The 19,731-nt window shown below is 38.8% G+C and overlaps 2 protein-coding genes and 1 long non-coding RNA gene across 4 annotated transcripts in view; all 3 read left to right on the top strand.

The window, feature by feature from the left end:
* Positions 1-2,457: 2,457 nt before the first annotated feature.
* On the top strand, positions 2,458-5,091 carry LOC310726106. Its single transcript, XR_014533639.1, has 3 exons — positions 2,458-2,472; positions 3,072-4,648; positions 4,736-5,091. It is a non-coding gene; the product is annotated as an uncharacterized lncRNA (long non-coding RNA).
* A 3,068-nt stretch (positions 5,092-8,159) lies between these two features.
* fmnl1b (formin-like 1b) overlaps positions 8,160-19,731 on the top strand; it is an 18,781-nt gene continuing 7,209 nt past the window's right edge. For both annotated transcript variants that reach the window (XM_083541219.1, XM_083541218.1), the window contains exons 1-9: positions 8,160-8,691; positions 14,663-14,746; positions 14,932-15,012; positions 15,126-15,199; positions 15,330-15,413; positions 15,660-15,782; positions 16,372-16,459; positions 16,566-16,642; positions 17,309-17,402. In XM_083541219.1, the coding sequence (XP_083397345.1) occupies positions 8,536-8,691; positions 14,663-14,746; positions 14,932-15,012; positions 15,126-15,199; positions 15,330-15,413; positions 15,660-15,782; positions 16,372-16,459; positions 16,566-16,642; positions 17,309-17,402 (861 nt within the window). In that variant the 5' untranslated portion in view covers positions 8,160-8,535. The remainder of the gene's footprint in view (positions 8,692-14,662; positions 14,747-14,931; positions 15,013-15,125; positions 15,200-15,329; positions 15,414-15,659; positions 15,783-16,371; positions 16,460-16,565; positions 16,643-17,308; positions 17,403-19,731) is intronic.
* LOC310734142 (uncharacterized protein) overlaps positions 17,743-19,731 on the top strand; it is a gene marked incomplete at both ends in the record, with an annotated part of 3,435 nt that continues 1,446 nt past the window's right edge. Inside the window, one exon of the mRNA XM_083555801.1 lies at positions 17,743-17,756. Within this exon, the coding sequence (XP_083411927.1) occupies positions 17,743-17,756 (14 nt within the window). The remainder of the gene's footprint in view (positions 17,757-19,731) is intronic.

The following is a 19,731-nucleotide window of genomic DNA, read 5'->3' as shown; positions in this document are numbered from 1 at the left end:
CACTGACTGCACCCCAGGCCTCCTCACCTCATCAATACCTGACTGATTTTTACTAACCCTGTGAAAAATCTCCACAAGATCAAGTGGAACATCTGCCATGACATCTACCTGCCATTTGGGGAGCCATTTACTGTAACTTCACTACATTTCCAAGTCAAATATCTTACTTTGTACCACAATTTGCTAAATCCGCCGTTCTTTGTTATTTATGAGGATAAAAAAGTAACCAATGAAACACGCAGCAATCGACCAATCAGGGTCGAACGCACGCTCTGCTTTTAAATTGTTTTGATTGGCGCTTGGCGTATCTACTTAGCACCAACACACAGTTCAGCATCAGTTCAACACCAAGAAGAACGTTTAGAGAGGAATAAATGATGAAAAAACTCCAGACTCGAACTCACCACAACACACGTGGTTTTATTTACGCAATTCTTTTCAAGTAGTTGCAAAGAATCATGATCATTGTAGTAGAAATCAATCAGAGTTTGACTCATTGATATCATTCTATTAATAGATCAGTGTGCTGAGAGTCACATTCGAGTCTTTTCACATAAACTGAGGTGATTAATTAAAGAATCTTGTGATAAAAATGATAACAGGAACAATATAGTTATAATAAATCAGTACTTTGGATACTTAAGTACATTTGAAGGCAAAAACTTTTGTACTTTTATTTAAGTGAAAGTTTAAAGGGACACTTTAACTGGAGTCACATTTTACCAAGTGAGTATCTACTTTAACTACAACTACATGGTTTGTGTACTTCGTCCACCACTGCTGAAGAGTGGAGGTTGTTATAACAGCAAAAGGCGACTGAATGCGGAATGGAATGTTCAGAACGCTTGTACAAAAACTGAATCATTTCCAGGAAAGCGATCAGAAAGTAAGAAATGAAACGAAGGTTATATAACAAATTAATTAGCTTGTGAAAGCTCTAGCTGTGATTTAATGACCGAGTGATGAATCACACGAGTTCAGCGTCTTAGAATGGTCCTACGTTGGCCTGGTCTCTATTTAAATGTTTTATATAGGAAAATGACAAATGACTACTGTACTTACTGTGTCATGTAACAATTGGCTGGGGTTAAAGAGTCACATCCACCCATCATATTTTTATCCTCTGCCTTTGTAAACTCACAAAACCCTGGGTAGATGTCGACAATAAAGCACGGTGGTGGGGGTATAGACTTTCAACAACAGGTTAAACTGAAGTGATTTTCTTAGAACTGCATTACCAGAGGCATTTTATAGCACAGCAATAGCAAGCATTCCCCAAATTAGATTTTTTTACCTATTAATCTTACATCAGCCTTTTATATTACTGGTAAACCGGAATGTTAATATCCCTAAAAACCTTTCCGTGGCAAAAAAACTCTATATTGTATCCATCTATACAATATATATAATATAGTTGTTTTATATTGTAGCCGATGGTGTAGACTCCTTTCCTAAAAGATCATGTACATTAAATCCAAGTCCATGAGTAGGTTAAACATATTAAATATGTACAGGCAAAAACTTTTGTACTTTTACTAAACTGAAAGTTTAAAGGGACACTTTTACTGGAGTCACATTTTACCAAGTGAGTATCTACTTTAACTAACGACATGGTTTGTGTACTTCGTCCACCACTGCTGAAGAGTGGAGGTTGTTATAACTGCAAATGGCGACTGAATGCGGAATGGAATGTTCAGAACGCTTGTACAAAAACTTAATCATTTCCAGGAAAGCGATCAGAAAGTAAGAAATGAAACGAAAGTTGTATAACAAATAAAATAGGTTGTGAAAGCTCTAGCTGTGATTTAATGACCAGGTGATGAGTCACGTTCAGCGTCCTCGAAAGGTCCTTTGTCATGTTTAGTTCTCTTGTGGTCACACTCAAACGCATCCTCATGCTTGTGTGTTTAATACCTAGTGTTCCCTGAAATGCTGGAATGTGTTTGGCTTGAAGAATGTCTAGATGTGTGTTTTTCAGATGTTTGTTTTTGTCCGTTGCATCGGCACTCTATAGCAAGATCCTGAACATTCAAAGGAGAAACAGAAGAAAAAAAAACAGCGCCAGGATTAAACTCCAACAGACTTTACTACTGCCAATGACTCCTTCAGCTTGTCAGTGATCAGGGTATAAGTAGATAATAAATTGTATAAACACCTCGGGTGGTCATTCATCTCCATATTCGCAGTAAAATCCTGTAACTAGCAGTTGGTGATCACTTACGAATAATTCAGAAAGGAAAAATGAAAGTGTGTTTTGAAAGCATCTTGATGGAACAAAAGTCACAGGAATGCTGCAATTGTCTCCAGGAAGTTAAATGTGGTTTTGCCCACTTTTGGCTTTGGGTGTAGGTAAGATTCTAGGTCCTGCTGCCACCTGTTAAAAGATGATTGGTTGAGAGATGATATAAAAGGAAGCAGGTGTTTGCCTTTTCTCCCCAGCAGCCACCAACGTTGGAAAAATTGAAGAACCTGGTGAGTGTCTGAAGTTCTTGCAACTTTTCCACACACACACACACACACACACACACACAAATATATATATATATATCCGACAATTAAAAACGTCCGTGTGGAAACATAGCAAAAGTTCCGTTTGGTGTCCTGATCATTTACGTCATTTAAAACACCGTAATTACTTAAAAACATTTATACGAGTATTTTTACGTGCTGCTGTGTCATCTGAAAATGTAAACTGTAATGTAAAACTTGTCTCTTTGAGCAACTCACTCAGTGCAAAGAACGAGAAGTGATGGGAAGTGATTTTTAATAGACATGAACAAGGTGTTTGAAGGACATGTCTACCGTCTTTGAAACATGTTCATGTTCTTTACGCTCTATGTTTAGGGTGGTTTTAGTAATAATAAAAAGCATTGATTATTAGAGTACATTAGACAGCATGTGAATAAACCCATGTGTGTGGTTAATAAGGTAGATAAGTTGAGCTGAACAGTGTGTGTGATACTGAGGGGTTTTTTTTTGGATGAAGTTGTGAGATCTAATGATATTTACGACGACTAATCATCATCACCACAATCCTACGGTGCTCATTCTGATTTCTTCTCATTTTGCAGGTCTTTAGGAAGAGGAATTTCACAATGATCAAGAAAATGATTAATAATTCATTGAATAACAGGACATCTGATCCGACTTTTTGTAGCGATAGTTTTCTAGAGAATTGTAACTCTGAGCTAAAAAATAAAAATGGCCCTCTAGTTTACGAAAAAAAAAAATATATATATATATATAATTCCAACCGTAACCCTAAGATTGATTCCTTTGATAATCTGGTTATTCCAACGGGAACACCGTGTTCAATATTTATACATTTTAAATGTAAAAATGAAAATAATGAATATATTGAATGTATTACAGAAGGAAAGGGCAGTTATTTTGGGGATGGCTACGTCTTGACTGCCCAACATATTTTTAAAAAAGAATATCCTAATTCTGAAATACTCGCTGTTTTCAAGAACGCAGCAAATCTGCTGATTTATAAAGCTGCATTCCCGATCTCATGTAACATCGACAAAGTTAAAGATCAGGCGTTTATTCAATTATATGGAGATACTACACCACTTGGTGATGGTTTACAAAAAAAGCTTGGTAAAATTAATAAAAATGGCAAAGTAGTCTTTCGAACAATAAATGGTTCTGGGAATATTTTGAAACGCCGTGGTGAAGTCAGTAATCCAAATTTAAGAACTTTACTAAAATTGCATCCTGTTGAGATTACAATAAATATAACAGGCAATAATGGAGACAGTGGTTCACCTGTATTCAATTCCACCAAAGAATTGATTGGAGTTTATCTAGGCATCTTTAAATATGATACAAAAAATAAAAAAGAATATGGCTTCTATACTGAAATTTCTCCAGATTTTTACCCTACTATGCAATTAAAAGATTCTTTCACCAGCATTTCGAATCCAGAAATCCCTGTGGTGTCTGATAAACAGAAATCCATCATTTTGAATCCATAATTAAAAAATTTATTGTTTATTGTTTATTGAAAATGTAGAATGTATAATTAAAAAATTTACATATTATAATAGTTTCTCTTAGATAACCTATTAGTAAACCTATTAGACTGCGTGTGTGTGTGTGTGTGTGTGTGTTTGTGCATATGTGTGTGTGTAACGCATGAGCCAAAATGAATCACTGAAGCCTTGGAGCCTGAAGCCTGATTTTTGTCTCCTGACACACCGAGAAAACATGTTTCCCAGTGTGGAGTCGTCGCACAACCGCAGCCACATGGACATTGCGCCAGTGAGCTTCAACCATACAAGAGCAGCAGCAGCTTCATCAGGCTCGCATGGGACCTGCAACTTCAAGAAACATAACAACAAGAGCTGCACCAAGTAAAGCTGCGGGCTGAACCTCCATCCAGAACCTGCCGGAACAGAACTGGGGCGATGCACATTCAAGTCCTCCAAAAGGCTTAACAGTGTCTCGCAATGGCTTATGCATCACACATATATATATACACACACACACAAACACACACACATCTAGATAAAGATAGATCTAGAGAAAATAGTTTCCTAAGAGATAGATTTTCTGAAACCTTGAACATGTGAATGATCCTCCTGGACCCACTTCCTCCTCCACGGTGCCCGGTGGCTGCTCAGTGTGAGGAGCGTGACACAAGGTGAGTCTGGATCTCACCAAAACACCTTCTGACCTGCACCGTGGTGTCATTTTAACCCCATGTTCTCTCTCTCTTTCTGTTACACAGACCCACTGAGGATTGTTCACGTTACCAAAAAATTACTTTACCATTACTTTACTGGATGGAGAAAAACGGAATATCGTGGCTTTGCTTTGTGTGGTGTGTGTGTGTGTGTGTGTGTGTGTGTGTGTGTGTGTGTGTGTGTGTGTCAACAACCACTCTAACCACCATCCACCCCACCACTGTTCGTCATCTTCTACACCAGCACACTGTAATGATGTCTCATCTCTTGAGCTCTCGCCAGCCCGGTTTCCCTTCCTCATGACATCTCAGGAAGATTTTCCTTGATCGGAAAAATAGGGCTCTACGTCCAGCAAAGTAAAAAAAAAATATTTAATAAAATAATTTGAGTTTAAAACGAACTTTTGTTGTGAGACTGATCCTAAACAATGTTTTATATAGTAGAAAGATTTTTTTTGTGAGTGTTTCACATTTAAAAATTATTGCCGTCTGCAGTTTTAGCAGTCGGCCACAAGGGGTCACATTTCTTTAATGTTTATTATAACTGTAAAGGGATAAAATGTTGATTATTAATATAATATAATATAATATAATATAATATAATATAATATAATATAATATAATATAATATATTACAATATAATATAATATAATAAATGCATTTGTTAAGACTCCGTAAACAGTTAATTATACTTATAATTAACTGTTAATAATAAATAAATAATAATAATAATAATGAAAATATTATAATGATATAATAGTAATAATAATAATACTAGTAATAATAATTTAAATTACAAAATAAAATTCGGTTATTTATTTAATATTAAATTTTCAATTAGAGACATAAATATTTTGTATTATTATTTCACAGTTATAAATGATTGCCCCTGCAATATTTAAAATCAACCACTAGGCGTCACTGTGGGGAAAAAACACCACACTAAATAATTGTCCACATTTCTTTCATATTCAGTATAGTTATAAAGGGATAAAAATGTTGATTATAATATAATATATTATAATATAATATTATATTATATATATATATATATATATATATATATATATATATATATATATATATATATATATATATATATATATATATATATATATATATACAGTTTCTTATACTTATAATAATAATAATAATAATTTAATATGTGAAATTACAGTTCAAAATACAATTTATTTATTTATTTATCTGGTTATTTATTTCATATTAAATGTATAATTAGAAACATGAATAATGTTTTTTTAATTATTTCACATTTATAAATGATTGCCCCTACAATATCCAAGAACGGCCACTAGGCGTCACTGTCTAACAGCTGAAAAAATATATATATAATTGTCGATATTTCTTTAATATTTATATTTATCATAATTACGAAGGGATAAAGAATGTTGATTATAATATAATATAATATAATATAATATAATATAATATAATATAATATAATACATAAGAGGAATACATTAATAAAAATCATGAATTTTAATTAAAAAATATAGATACAATGGTCAAACCTTTTAGCATTCATAACGTATTTTTTATTAGTAATAATGCATAATATAAAAATAATTATTAAAGAAAAACAGACTCCATAAGTTAAACTCTATACGCTCCGTATACTGTTTCTAATACCTTTAATGACAATAATATTAATTATAATAATAATAATAATAATAATAATAATAATAATGAAATATTTGAAATGTAATCAGAAACGATAATTCGTTTATTAATTAATTAATTTATTTATTCGTGTTCAAATGAAAACAAGAATAATTAATCTTTTGTTATTTCACATTTATAAATATTTGCCCCTGCAGTATCTGTAATCGGTCACTAGGGGTCACTTCCTACAGCTGAAAAAAACACCACACTAAATAATGGGCCACATGTTCATTATAACTATAAAAGGATTAAAATGTTGATTATTAAAATATAATATCATATAAAATAAATAAATAAATAAATAAATGCAAATTGTAATTGTTTAAAAAATATTTAAATTGTAAAAATATCGATATCATTGTCAAAAATATAGATATCATTTTTTTTTATTTGTAATAATGCATAATTAAAAAAGAAAAGAATTATTTCCATAAAAAAAAAAAAAAAAAACTTAAAAAAAACTTTAGTTGGCTGGAATTCGAATATTAACCCTTGTGTTGATGTTTGTTGGTGTTCGGGTTGCCACGGATGAGGGATTAGAAGCGACCCGTCCTGTGACATCACCACGGCGATGATCATCATGTCAGAGCTTCGGCTTCATTACTTTTTCATCTGCGCCTGGAGGTTTAATTACCGAACAAACGATGGAAAAAAACGGGGCCGTTCCATTCTTCCAGAATAAAACACTTGTGGTGGCTTGGTGCATGAGATGTTGGCGTTCCTTATCAGAAGGTGGTGTGGTCAAACCCCAGCATCGAGCAAGGACCCTGTATGTCCAGATGCACTGTATCGTGGCTGACCTTTACTTTTAAATGTAAATCTGTCAACTTGTAAGGACTTTTTAGGGGTTCATTTTGAGCATTTGTTACCCCTTTTTCAGACCAACAAACAACACGTGACCTTTCATATTTTAAAACTGGGATTTTATCACCGTGACGAACCGATCAAACTTTTCCAACTACAAGTTTCGACTTGTAAAAAAGGAATAAAAACGCATAACCGCGTTTTCTCTCGCGTCCTGTTACACACGATCGTTTGTGCGATTACCTATAAGCAAACATATTTGTGGTGCATTAATTGTATTATACACATTTTTAGAGGCCACGCCCACAATCAAAATCAATACATGAATAAAATATATTAAATAAGACAGACTTATTGTAAAGCAATAAGTTGTTGCCATGAAACAAACTATTGTTAATCCAATTTACAAAAGGGCGTGGTTTAAGAGAATACTAATTGGCTAATGAGATTCGGCCCTGCGGTCAGATCCCGGAAGTGGATTTCTGCGTGAGTTCTGGACGCGGTTCTTGGTAGAGTTTGTACTTAGTAGTTGAAATGACTTAATTAATTATTTTTTGAACAAATGAACCACGTTATGCCACCGGAAGCTCGTCCTTAAACAATTCATACATTAAATAATGAGTCAAAAATCAACTAAACCTTAAAATGAAAACTACAAAAGCTAAACATTGCAGCTTAAACCATAAAAAAAGCCCCCAAAACTCCCAAAAATACACTGAAAGCTCTACTTGTGGGATTTAGCCATTAAATCTAATTAATGCTGTTAAGCCCCGCCTCCTTTAGAGATTTGTTTCTGAATGGTGATTTTTTTTTATTTGTATTTTTTCCCATTTATTTTTTTTTTGTTGCTGTTCTTTTAGAGTATTATATGAACTTCACGATCAACCTTAAATACATGAAAGAGAGATCAACAAGATGGCACTAGGACCCAGAAACATCCAGCAGGTTTGTGTATGTATGTGTGTGTATATATGTGTGTGTGTGTGTATGTGTATGAGTGTGCTCAGAGTAAGACAGGATCTCCACCTGTTCTGTCATCTGTCCTGACACTACCTATTCATTTATTTTTCATTCTGTTCCTCCAAAGTCATGCATTTGAACGAAGAACCAGGATGTTAGATGAAAGCCAGACATGTCACAATGTTTCCTGTGACCTTTAATCTCATTTCATTCTAATTTCCAGATCGAGGTGTCTTCCAAGAATGGGGTTTTCCAGGAGATTACTCATCCATTAATAATCCAGCACGTTGTGCTCAATCCGGACCTCGGACTGGACCTCGTGGTTCTCCTTTCATAACTGAATGAGACCATCAGAGACGGGATCCTCATCTCATGCGCACGACTGACTCGAAGAACCATGGGGAACGCTTCAGGAGGCATGGAGGTGTCTCCCAGGCAGGAAGGCAAAGGGACGCAGAATGCTTTCGGCCTCGGGGGCTCAAAACAACCACCTGGACTTAATCTGCCCCTGCCTTCAGAAGAGGAGCTTGAGGAGAGGTTCAGCTCGGTTCTGGTGAGTACCACTGTATGAGATTGTATAAGAAATCTGATCAATAAGCCACTCAGGGAAATTAAAGCTAGAATACGTGACTTTCCGACCTGATTATTTGAGTAGGAAGTCTGTTTTAAAAAAAGCGAATCTGAAATTTATGGGGACCTCCCATAATGTTACATGGATAGGGAGGACGCTGCAATAATCATAGGGGGGAATAAAAAAAACTTAACCTTGTACGATTATTGCAAAGCGATCACGTGCTACGGAACCTGAAACAGATTTGCAAGTGACGGCAAGTTTAAGGTTGTTGTTTTTTTTATCTGTTTGTAGCTACGTTTAGGACGCAATTTAAATTCTGAAGGCTGAATTGTATGCGAACCAGGATTGTGTGTGAGTCCAGAGAACTTCAAATCCGTACAAGATCATCGGATGATCGCGGTCACCATGAAAGTATGTGCGACACGCTCCCGTGACGACGTGCATCGTAATCTGGATGTTTCGGCGACGCATGTCTGCATGTTACCTTGCGAACGCGAATGGCGAAGCAGGTTTCCGTGTATAGATAACAAAATAAAACTCGTGAGGCGCTTTTATATGATATAAAGTAAGGAATGTAAATCTTTGCAAGAACTTGCGTACATAATCATGTGCGAATGTATAAACCGCAATAATCAGTGGGCGTGAATTACGTTTCGCCAGGTATTTGTGGAGATATTCTGTGTTGTCAAAAGTATGTAGACACCCACGCTAAAATGGCTTTTAAGATGTCTTTTCGAACATTCCACATTGGTTCTGCATTCAATGTTCGATCTCTGCTGAGAAGATGTTCCACTAGTTGAGTAGGCCTGGGGGAAAAGTTAATCTTAAAGGTGTTTTAAGGTTTTGGAGCTCTTTAGATCTTCCACATCATACAAAGCCAGTGGGCTTTGCTCACAAATGTCCTGCTTAAGCAGGTTTGGGGTCTCCGAGTTCAAGTGAAGGGAACGTCTCATTTTATCCAAAGACGTCCTGTGCGCCTTCAAAAATTTGAGAAGTCGGGGTGTCCCTATACGTTCTTCCCTACAGTGTCTTCATTTCTTATCAAGTTCGAAGTATTCATGATCTTCATGTTGTGCTTGATGTTGTGCATGAAGAGCTCGGAGTGGTCCACTAATAGAGTTTCTCATATGTTTTTTTTAACCTCGATGCTTTCCATGTGAATCAAAGGATCTCATTCCATACAAGACATAAATCAAACCTTGTGCTACTCGTTGTAATTATTATTCAAATGATTTATTCGCAGGGGACAGCTTTTATTTATGATTAGTCACTCATGTGGAAGCGAAGTCCTGCAGATACAGAGTGAGAGCTTCAGTTCACAACATCAGAGTAGAGGAAAAAATTTGGGAGGGTTTTCCTAGTATCTAGTTGGAGTGTCAGATGAGAACGTCCAAAACTGGATAAAATAACCACTCGGTGCAATCGTGGTGAGCAGAAAGGCATCTCAAACCGCCCAGCATGTGGAACTGTTTGAAGGAACAGTGGAGGAGCACATTGGGGCTGTCTTAGGGAAACAGGAACCCCCGACCAGGGGAGATTGGATTGGATTGGATATCATAAATGAATAGGTGTACAGGTGTTCCTAATAAAGTGGCCGGTAAATGTATTGAAAACCGAATGGGGAAAATGGATGAAAATGCTGCGTATATTCTTGACAAATCAATAAACACTCATTAGAGATTAGTAAAAGAGGATTATTTAGGAGGGATCTCCACTTAATTATCCAGAGGGTCCAATCAGCTAATGGAGTGAACCACCGTCTACTGGATGTTTTATTGCCTAAGGTCCAAAAAAGTTATGGGTCTTCAGTACCAGGCTGTAAATTATTTGGTACCGATTGTGGATCATTTGACACCAGGCTATGGATTATTTGGTACCAGGTTGTGTATTATTTGGTACCAGGTGATGGATTATTTGGTTCCAGACTGTAGATCATTCTGAGAAGATGTTCCACTGAATTTTGTGATTTTCGGAAGGCATCGGCACCTTTAAAATTGTGTGCCTCCATTGTGTACATTTCTAGCAAGCCGTATAGTGAGTCTTTTAAGGAAAAACCCTATTGGGGTCTCTAAACCTTGAGGACCACCAGGAAAACAAGCAACACTTTGGATCTTATCCCTTTATCACAAGCCCACCGCTTCAACAAGCTTACATCCAAATCCAGAAGACATGGCTGTAATCGGGACAGGATAAATACGTACAAAATGAGGATAACTGGAAACAAAGCAGAGCACAGGTTTGTTTATACAACACAGCTTTGTTTATACAAAAACTTAAGTGTGGATTATTATAATTTTTTTGACTAAACGCAAACACTACGGACACACTTGAGTAGGTAAGTAAACCCAACATCAAACAACAAGTGAGACACCGTGAACCATTCGAGACGTGACTGTAACAAGAAATTTGAACAGTCATGTGATGTGATTCGGTGAGGTGCAAAGGCTGATGGAATAGTCGGTGTAACCATAAAAGAACCCCTTGTTTGGCTCCTATTTACAATATATGGCCAAGAGGATAACAAGGCAACATTCCGCACTTAGCAAAATGGGGCTACAATGTCCTCTGTTTAGCAAACAGGAGGTGCAGCACATGTCGCAAAGCAGCGCTCCCCATTTAGCAAAATGGGGGAGCAATGTCCTCAGCATAGCAAAAGGAAGGAGCAACGTACTCCGCAAAGCAGGAGGGAGCAACAACATCCTCAGAGGATAAAGTGATGTCCTCTCTGGGCAAGGAGGCAGAGCAAAGTCCTCTTGTGTAACCGGGTGGCATAGTGATGATGATGAGGCTGTTATTCCTAATGGCAAGGACAAGTAAGGGGGTATCCTAAGAGGGGCAAGGATGTTGAGGAACAATCAAATTGAGTAATTGTTCTAGCTGGGATGGGAGCCCCTTCACAAAATATTTCCTCAAGGGGCACAAGGTATCGAGCATCAAGCTCCTCTTTCCTGTTGCCCTCATTTCAGGTATTTCTTCTTAAAATGAGCTTCTTGAGCCCTGAAAAATTCAGTTGAAGGGAGTCATATTCCTGCTCCAAAGCTGGTTGAATCACAAAATTCATGTGGTAAAGTTTTTAGAACATTTTGAAGGAGACTCCAGACAGTTCCAGATAGAGGTCTACATTCTCAATTTAAGTAGAAGTCATTATAATCGGTGCCTATTTTGTGTTTGGGTCCTCACTTTAGTCAGCCATCATCACACTGTGTGTGTGTGTGTGTGTGTGTGTGTGTGTGTGTGTGTGTGTGTGTGTGTGTGTGGAATAGTAAAGCCCTTGTGCCTGCAATTCTGATATATGCTTATTGATCTGACATTATTTATCCATCTCCAGCCCCATATAGAGGAAAGATTAATGAGCTGTTACAGAAAGAAAGAGAGAGAGAAAGAAGAAGAAATAGACGTCATGTTTGTCCCTCAGGACAAACTTGTCCTTCTGTCTCCTGCTGCACCCCCCCATGTCCCATTAACAAAAAGAACATAACTATTTTAGGGATGTAAAAAAAATGGGTGCGTGAGAGTGTAAGTGGAAATCTGGAGCCCGGGAGGACTTGTGACAGAATGAAAATTCGTGAAAGTGTGTATTAGCATTAGCATTAGCCTAAGGGTGTATTAGTGCAGATAAGTAAGTCGTCACCCACGGCTGTGACATGTATTACGGGCTAGTGCTCTATGCTAATGAGATCCCACTTCCAGGAACAGCGTGTGGGCGCATGAGCATTTGTTTCAAGGGAGTGAAGAGACAGTAACCCAGTCTCACGATTCTGTTTTAAATGTCAATTATATGATGACCTTCACTTGTCTGAGCTGGTTTCCTCATGGTTCTTTTCAGGTTCCTTCCTTTTAGATACATTGGTGCACTTCTTGTTTGATTCGTGGTCACTAGAGATGTCTAACAACGAGACAAAAGTTTCACCATGGCTGCAACAATGCTCAGAGCGAAGCATGGTGGCGGTAGTATGTTGTTCTGAGGATGTATATCTGCAACAGGGAAGCTAGTTCAAGGTGCCAAAGACAAGAGTAACACTAGCATTGAAACACTGTCCTAATTTAAAGCCAACACAGGCGTCACAAAAACAAGCCGGATGAATGCAGATGACAGACATCAAGAGGAACCATCAAAAAATTTCGAGAATTTCCGACGCGCCAGAGCGAACGTGCGAGCTGCCGAGCGCAGAAAACCTGTTCTGAACATCGGGAGATTTTGACATGCAAGACTGCAGGTGAACGTCCGGCATCTCACCCCGATGCCTGCAGAGTGACGAGTTATACACGTGAGAACTGGTTTTTGTCGCCTCTTGGGACATTTTTGTAAGTTTTGTTGGTGTTTGAATTTTCGTCCGTTTCTTCCTTTGACTGTTCAGGAATTTTCTTGTGTTTACATGCTGGGTGTTTTTTCCTCATTGGGGAACAAATCTGTGTTTAGGGAAGTTTAAGGAACTGCAACTGTGACTTTTTACCTCATTTCCTGATCCAGTGCTTGTTTCCATCGTAGGGACAAGAAGCTAAAATTTTTATTCTTTTAAAGAAAACCAGATCTTATTTATTCCAGCCTCTCATATAATCCATGGATGGGTGGAAGGAAGGAAGGATAAATATGCAAAGTGGAAGAAGGAGGGGATGCAGGAAGGAAGGAAGGAAGGAAGGAAGGAAGGAAGGAAGGAAGGAAGGAAGGAAGGAAGGAAGGATAATGTGCAAATTGGAAGGAAGGAATAAATGAAGGAAGTAGGAAAGGATAAATGTGCAAAGTGGAAGAAGGAAGAAAGAAAGCAAGGATGGACGGAAAGATAAATGTGCAAATTGGAAGAAGGATGGAAGAAAAGAAGGAAGGAAGGAATGAAGGATAATGTGCAAATTGGAAGGAAGGAAAGAAGGAAGGATAATGTGCAAATTGGAAGGAAGAAAGGAAGGAAGGAGGGAAGGAACGATAATTGTGCAAGTGGAAGAAGGAAGGAAGAAAAAAAGGAAGGAAGGATAATGTACAAATCGGAAGGAAGAAAGGACGGAAGGAAGGAAGGATAATAGGCAAATTGGAAGGAAAGAAAGAAGAAATGATAATGTGCAAGTTGTAAGGAAGGAAGGAAGGAAGGAAGAAAGGAAGGAAGGAAGGAAGGATAATTGTGCAAAGTGGAAAAAGGAAGGAAGGAAGGAAGGATAATGTGCAAATTGTAAGGAGGCTTAAAGGAAGGAAGGAGGGAGTGCAAAATAGAGGAAGAAAGAAGTCCAGAATAGAGGACAAAAAGAGGGAAACGTAGAATAGAAAAGAGGAAGATTAATAGGAAGAAAGTGCTTTATATATATTAAAGAAAATACGTGTTATATATTTATCTTAGTAAAATTATTCTATCTATCTATCTATCTATCTATCTATCTATCTATCTATCTATCTATCTATCTATCTATCTATCTATCTATCTATCTATCTATCTATCTATCTATCTATCTATCTATCTATCTATCTGAATGGCACTCTGACACTGTATACCTCATACATCAAAGGATTTGTAGTGTAGACTATCATGTATGTGATGGAACTTGTGTGTGTGTGTGTGTGTGTGTGTGTGTGTGTGTGTGTGTGTGTGTGTGTGTGTGTGTGTGTGTGTTAATTCCACTAATCTCATTTTATAGCTGTAGATCATCATTTCTACCCGCTAGTAAGCTACTGAATAATGAATAAAGAGCATGAGTGGTTTTTTTGAGGAATTAATTCTCACACACACACACTCACACACACACACACACACACACACACACACACACACACACACACACACACACACACACACACACACACACACACACAATAATTCCTGCAGGTTGATCACATGCTTTCCTAACACAGACAACGAGTGGTCTGCTGAGAAACCTATCCAGTAGCTTGAAGGTCGCTAGTCATCCATGCTAGGGACTTGAAGGACCACCTCCCCGATGAAATCCCTCCTTTTTGTGTGTCCAGAATTCCATGAATCTTCCTCCTGATAAAGAGAAGCTGCTCCTCCAGTACGACAACGAGAAGAAGTGGGAACTGGTCTGTGACCAGGTGAGCACCTCCGCACCTTCATTCTGGCACCAGTAAAAGACGCCGGTATCGTTTATTTCACATTAAAATGTAGAACCATGTCCTAGATGAGTGAGTGAGTGTATATGTGTGTGTGTGTGTGTGTGTGTGTGTGTGTGTGTGTGTGTGTGTGTGTGTGTGTGTGTGTGTGGTTTTTATCTCTTCAGGAGCGTTTTCAGGTAAAGAATCCACCATCAGCCTACGTGCAGAAGCTCAAGAGCTTTGTAGAGAAAGGAGGCAGCAGAAAGGTGTGTGTGTGTGTGTGTGTGTGTGTGTGTGTGTGTGTGTGTGTGTGTGTGTATGACTACAAGAGTACATGCAGGAGTGATTATACTGATGGTGCTCGTTACCTGTGTGCCAGTTCAAGAGGCGCATACAGGAGGCCACCCAGGTCCTGAGAGAACTGGAGATATCTTTGCGGACCAATCACATTGGGTAACACACACACTCCTGAGCATTCAGGTGTCCCAATACTTTTGATCCAACAATGCAGACTTTTAATTTTTCAGTTTTTGTCCAAAATGTTCTCAATTTTTGTCTGTATTTAAAAAAAAAATTTTTTAAGCTGGGCTCAAGAGTTTCTCAACGAGGAGAACAAGGGCTTGGATCTTCTAGTCGAGTACCTGTCCTTCGCCCAGCGCTCGGTGCCGTACGTACGCTAAAATAGACTATAAATATTTTTAAAGATGTTTTCACTGTTAAAAGAGAAAGTCCTAATCCATTGCGCTCTCCGTGCAGCGTGTAAAAACAAAGAGCACGTAGTGCCAGTAATTCGCCTATAGAGGGCGCCTCTGGAAGCAGAAAATTGTTGTATTTGATTGCAAACCGAATGTTTTTTTATATGGTACATTTTATAATGTGGTGCATCCTGTGGGCTGGACATCGTGTTTTCCAGGCACGGCATGGACTGCGCTGAAAACGGGAACTTCGAGGAGAAATGTGGAGAAGACGGGACGTCCAGCGCTATTAACACCCCGACCCACAATGCATCGCACGCAAACAGATCCTACGCGACACGGTCAGTCGGCTTTCAACTACTTTTTCTTGCTTTTTAATGTTGAATAGTGTAGTAAAGATGGAACACACACACACACACACACACACACACACACACACACACACACACACAGACCTTTGCACACACACTCACAGACACACACTATGTGCAGCCGGATTTGTTGCATTCCAGAGCATAAAGTGACACTGACGGACGAGTGTATTTTTTTTTTTTTTTTTTTCCGAATGCTTCCTCTTGAGGAAACAAGAAATCGCATCATGTCCCAATTACACCCAGTGCCCTTTGATGACTTGTGGCCTATGTAGTGGACTACAGTCCAGCAACCGCAGGCCTCCTTCTCACCACCTCACCTTCCAGATCTTTACTGATGCCCCCTTGTGGATGAACGAATACTCAGAACATCTCACGTAGAACGGGATGCTCGAACAAATTGTCTGCAAACTTTTGGCTACGTAGCTGCTTTGGAGAAATCTTGATTTTAGACGTCCTGTACAACCGTGTGTGTGTGTGGGTGTGTGTGTGTGTGTGTGTGTGTGTGTGTGTGTGTGTGTGTGTATGTGTGTGTGTGTGTGTGATGTTTCCCCAACAGGAAAGCTCTGAGGAACTTGCGCCTGCTCAATCAGAAAGACCACCTGCACCTCTGCATCATGTGCCTTCGGGCCATTATGAACTACCAGGTTCCAGCCAACCCACACACACACACACACACACACACACACACACACACACACACACACACATTTTATTTCTGCTTTTGTGTAATTGTGTCACTTTGTTTCTCAGTCGGGGTTCAATCAAGTGATGAGTCACGCAAACTGTGTTAATGAGATCACCCTGAGCCTGGATACTAATAGTGCCAGGTATGATACACACGTGTGTGTGTGTGTGTGTGTGTGTGTGTGTGTGTGTGTGTGTGTGTGTGTGTGTGTCTCCACGTGTGCCTGTGTGTCTGTGTGTCTGTGTGTGTGTGTGTGTGTGTCTGTCTGTCTGTCTGTCTGTCTGTCTGTCTGTCTGTATGTATCTATTACTTTGTGTTTTTGGGTTTATGTGGGTTTGTGTGTGTGTGTGTGTGTGTGTGTGTGTGTGTGTGTGTGTGTCTGTCTGTCTGTCTGTCTGTCTGTCTGTATCTATTACTTTGTGTTTGTGGGTTTATGTGTGTGTGTGTGTGTGTGTGTGTGTGTGTGTGTGTGTGTGTGTGTCTGTGTGCATCTCCACATGTGTGTGTGTGTGTGTGTGTGTGTGTCTGTCTGTATGTATCTATTACTTTGTGTTTGTGGGTTTATGTGTGTGTGTGTGTGTGTGTGTGTGTGTGTGTGTGTGTGTGTCTGTGTGCATCTCCACGTGTGTGTGTGTGTGTGTGTGTGTGTGTGATTATGTGCCTGTCTGTGCGTATCTGTGTGTGTATATTTGTGTATGATTATGTGCCTGTGTGTGTGTGTGTGTGTGTGTGTGTGTGTGTGTGTGTGTGTGTGTGTGTGTGTGTGTGTGTGTGTGTGTGTGTGTGTGTGTGTGTGTGTGTGCTGAAGAACTAAAGCCTTGGTCCTGGAGCTCTTAGCGGCGGTGTGTTTTGTCCGAGGAGGCCATGACATCATCCTCAGAGCCTTCAACAACTTTAAAGAGGTGAGAGAAGAAAACACTGGAACTGAAGACTCCTTACAGAAAAGTCAGGCCAAAAGTTTGTGGACACCTGAGCATACAATCGCAGTGTGGATTTTTTTTTAGGCTTTTTTTCCCGTTCCACATTTAGTCTCGGTTCCCTCTCATAATGAGCTCCTAGATTTTGTGGAAATTGATGTGCCTCCACAAGGGTGTTGGTGAAGTCCAGTAGTAATGGAGGTGAGGAGACTTGGAGTTCAATCAGCGTGAAAACTTATCTCAATAGTATTTAGAGCTCTAGAGCAGGAGATCTTCCACACACCTTACAACCCCACAGAAAGCAGATCTTCATGGAGATGGGCTTATGTATGAGAGCAGGTTCCTCTCATGCTGAGTGGAAAAGACAGGTGTCCCAATACTTCTGGCCAAGACAGTGCAACACCCCTATAGCTCTTCTGATGATTACGTCAGTTCTAGCAAGCAGTGAGCAACATAATACTAGTGCCATGTGTGTGTGTGTGTGTGTGTGTGTGTGTGTGTGTGTGTGGTGTGTGTGTGTGTGTGTGTGTGTGTGTGTGTGTGTAATCCGATCTGGTCAAACAATGAATTGAATGGATCAAATATTTAGACACTGTGATCTAATTAACAATGCATACTCAGGAATGAAAGATCGCACAGGCATACATGCTGGCACGGTGTCTTTTACACACACACACACACACACACACACACACACACACACACACACACACACACACACGTTTAACGATAATCAACGATCAGCGTTTTAATGTAATCAGGATTCGTCCAGCTGTTGAATGAGGCAGGGATGAAGAGGGAGTGTTGGGGTGTGTGTGTGTGGGGTGTGTGTGTGTGTGTGTGTGTGTGGGTGTGGGTGTAGGTGTGGGTGTGGGTGTGGTGGAAGGAGTTCAGGTGTCGTATGGTGATGGTGGTGACAGAATGTAGGTATTGTTTGGGGAGAGCAGGAGGCAAATGATGCATTATTCAGATGCGTTTCACACACACACACACACACACACACACACACACACACACAATACACACATGCTACTACACATTCCACACACACTGTACACACAATACATATACACAATATATACATTCTCTATACACACACTAAATACACACAATACATACACACACTATACACACCATACATACATGCACACATACTATACACACAGAATACACACATGCTGCACACATACCTACTACACACTCTATACACACACTACATACACTCACTATATACACCACACACACTATACACAATACATACATACACACATACCTACTACACACCATACACACACAATACATACATACACACATACCTACTACACACTCTATACACACACTATACATACACTCGCACTATACACACACACCTACTACACACCATACACACATGCTACACACATACCTACTACACACTCTTTACACACACGATACATACATACAAACATACTTTACACACAATACATTCATACACATACTTTACACGCACTACACACACATGCTACACACATACCTACTACACACACAATACATATACCTACTACACACATTATACACACACAGTATATACACTCACACTATACTCACTGTACACACTATACACACACTACACACACTACACACATACCTACTACACACATTATACACACACAGTATATACACTCACACTATACTCACTGTACACACTATACACACACACTACACACACTACACACATACCTACTACACACATTATACACACACAGTATATACACTCACACTATACTCACTGTACACACTATACACACACTACACACACTACACACATACCTACTACACACATTATACACACACAGTATATACACTCACACTATACTTACTGTATACACTATAAACACACTACACACACTACACACATACCTACTACACACATTATACACACACAGTATATACACTCACACTATACTTACTGTATACACTATAAACACACTACACACATTTCTACTACACACATTACACACACAGTATATACACTCACACTATACTCACTGTACACACTATACACACACTACACACATACCTACTACACACATTATACACACACAGTATATACACTCACACTATACACACACTACACACATACCTACTACACACATTATACACACACAGTATATACACTCACACTATACTTACTGTATACACTATAAACACACTACACACATTTCTACTACACACATTACACACACAGTATATACACTCACACTATACTTACTGTATACACTATAAACACACTACATAAATTTCTACTACACACATTACACACACAGTATATACA

The sequence above is a fragment of the Silurus aristotelis genome (genome assembly GCF_946808225.1).
Source record: "Silurus aristotelis genome assembly, chromosome: 1".
Lineage (NCBI taxonomy): Eukaryota > Metazoa > Chordata > Actinopteri > Siluriformes > Siluridae > Silurus > Silurus aristotelis.
Note: the sequence above shows the minus strand (reverse complement) of the source record. Positions and strands in the feature narration are given on the sequence as shown.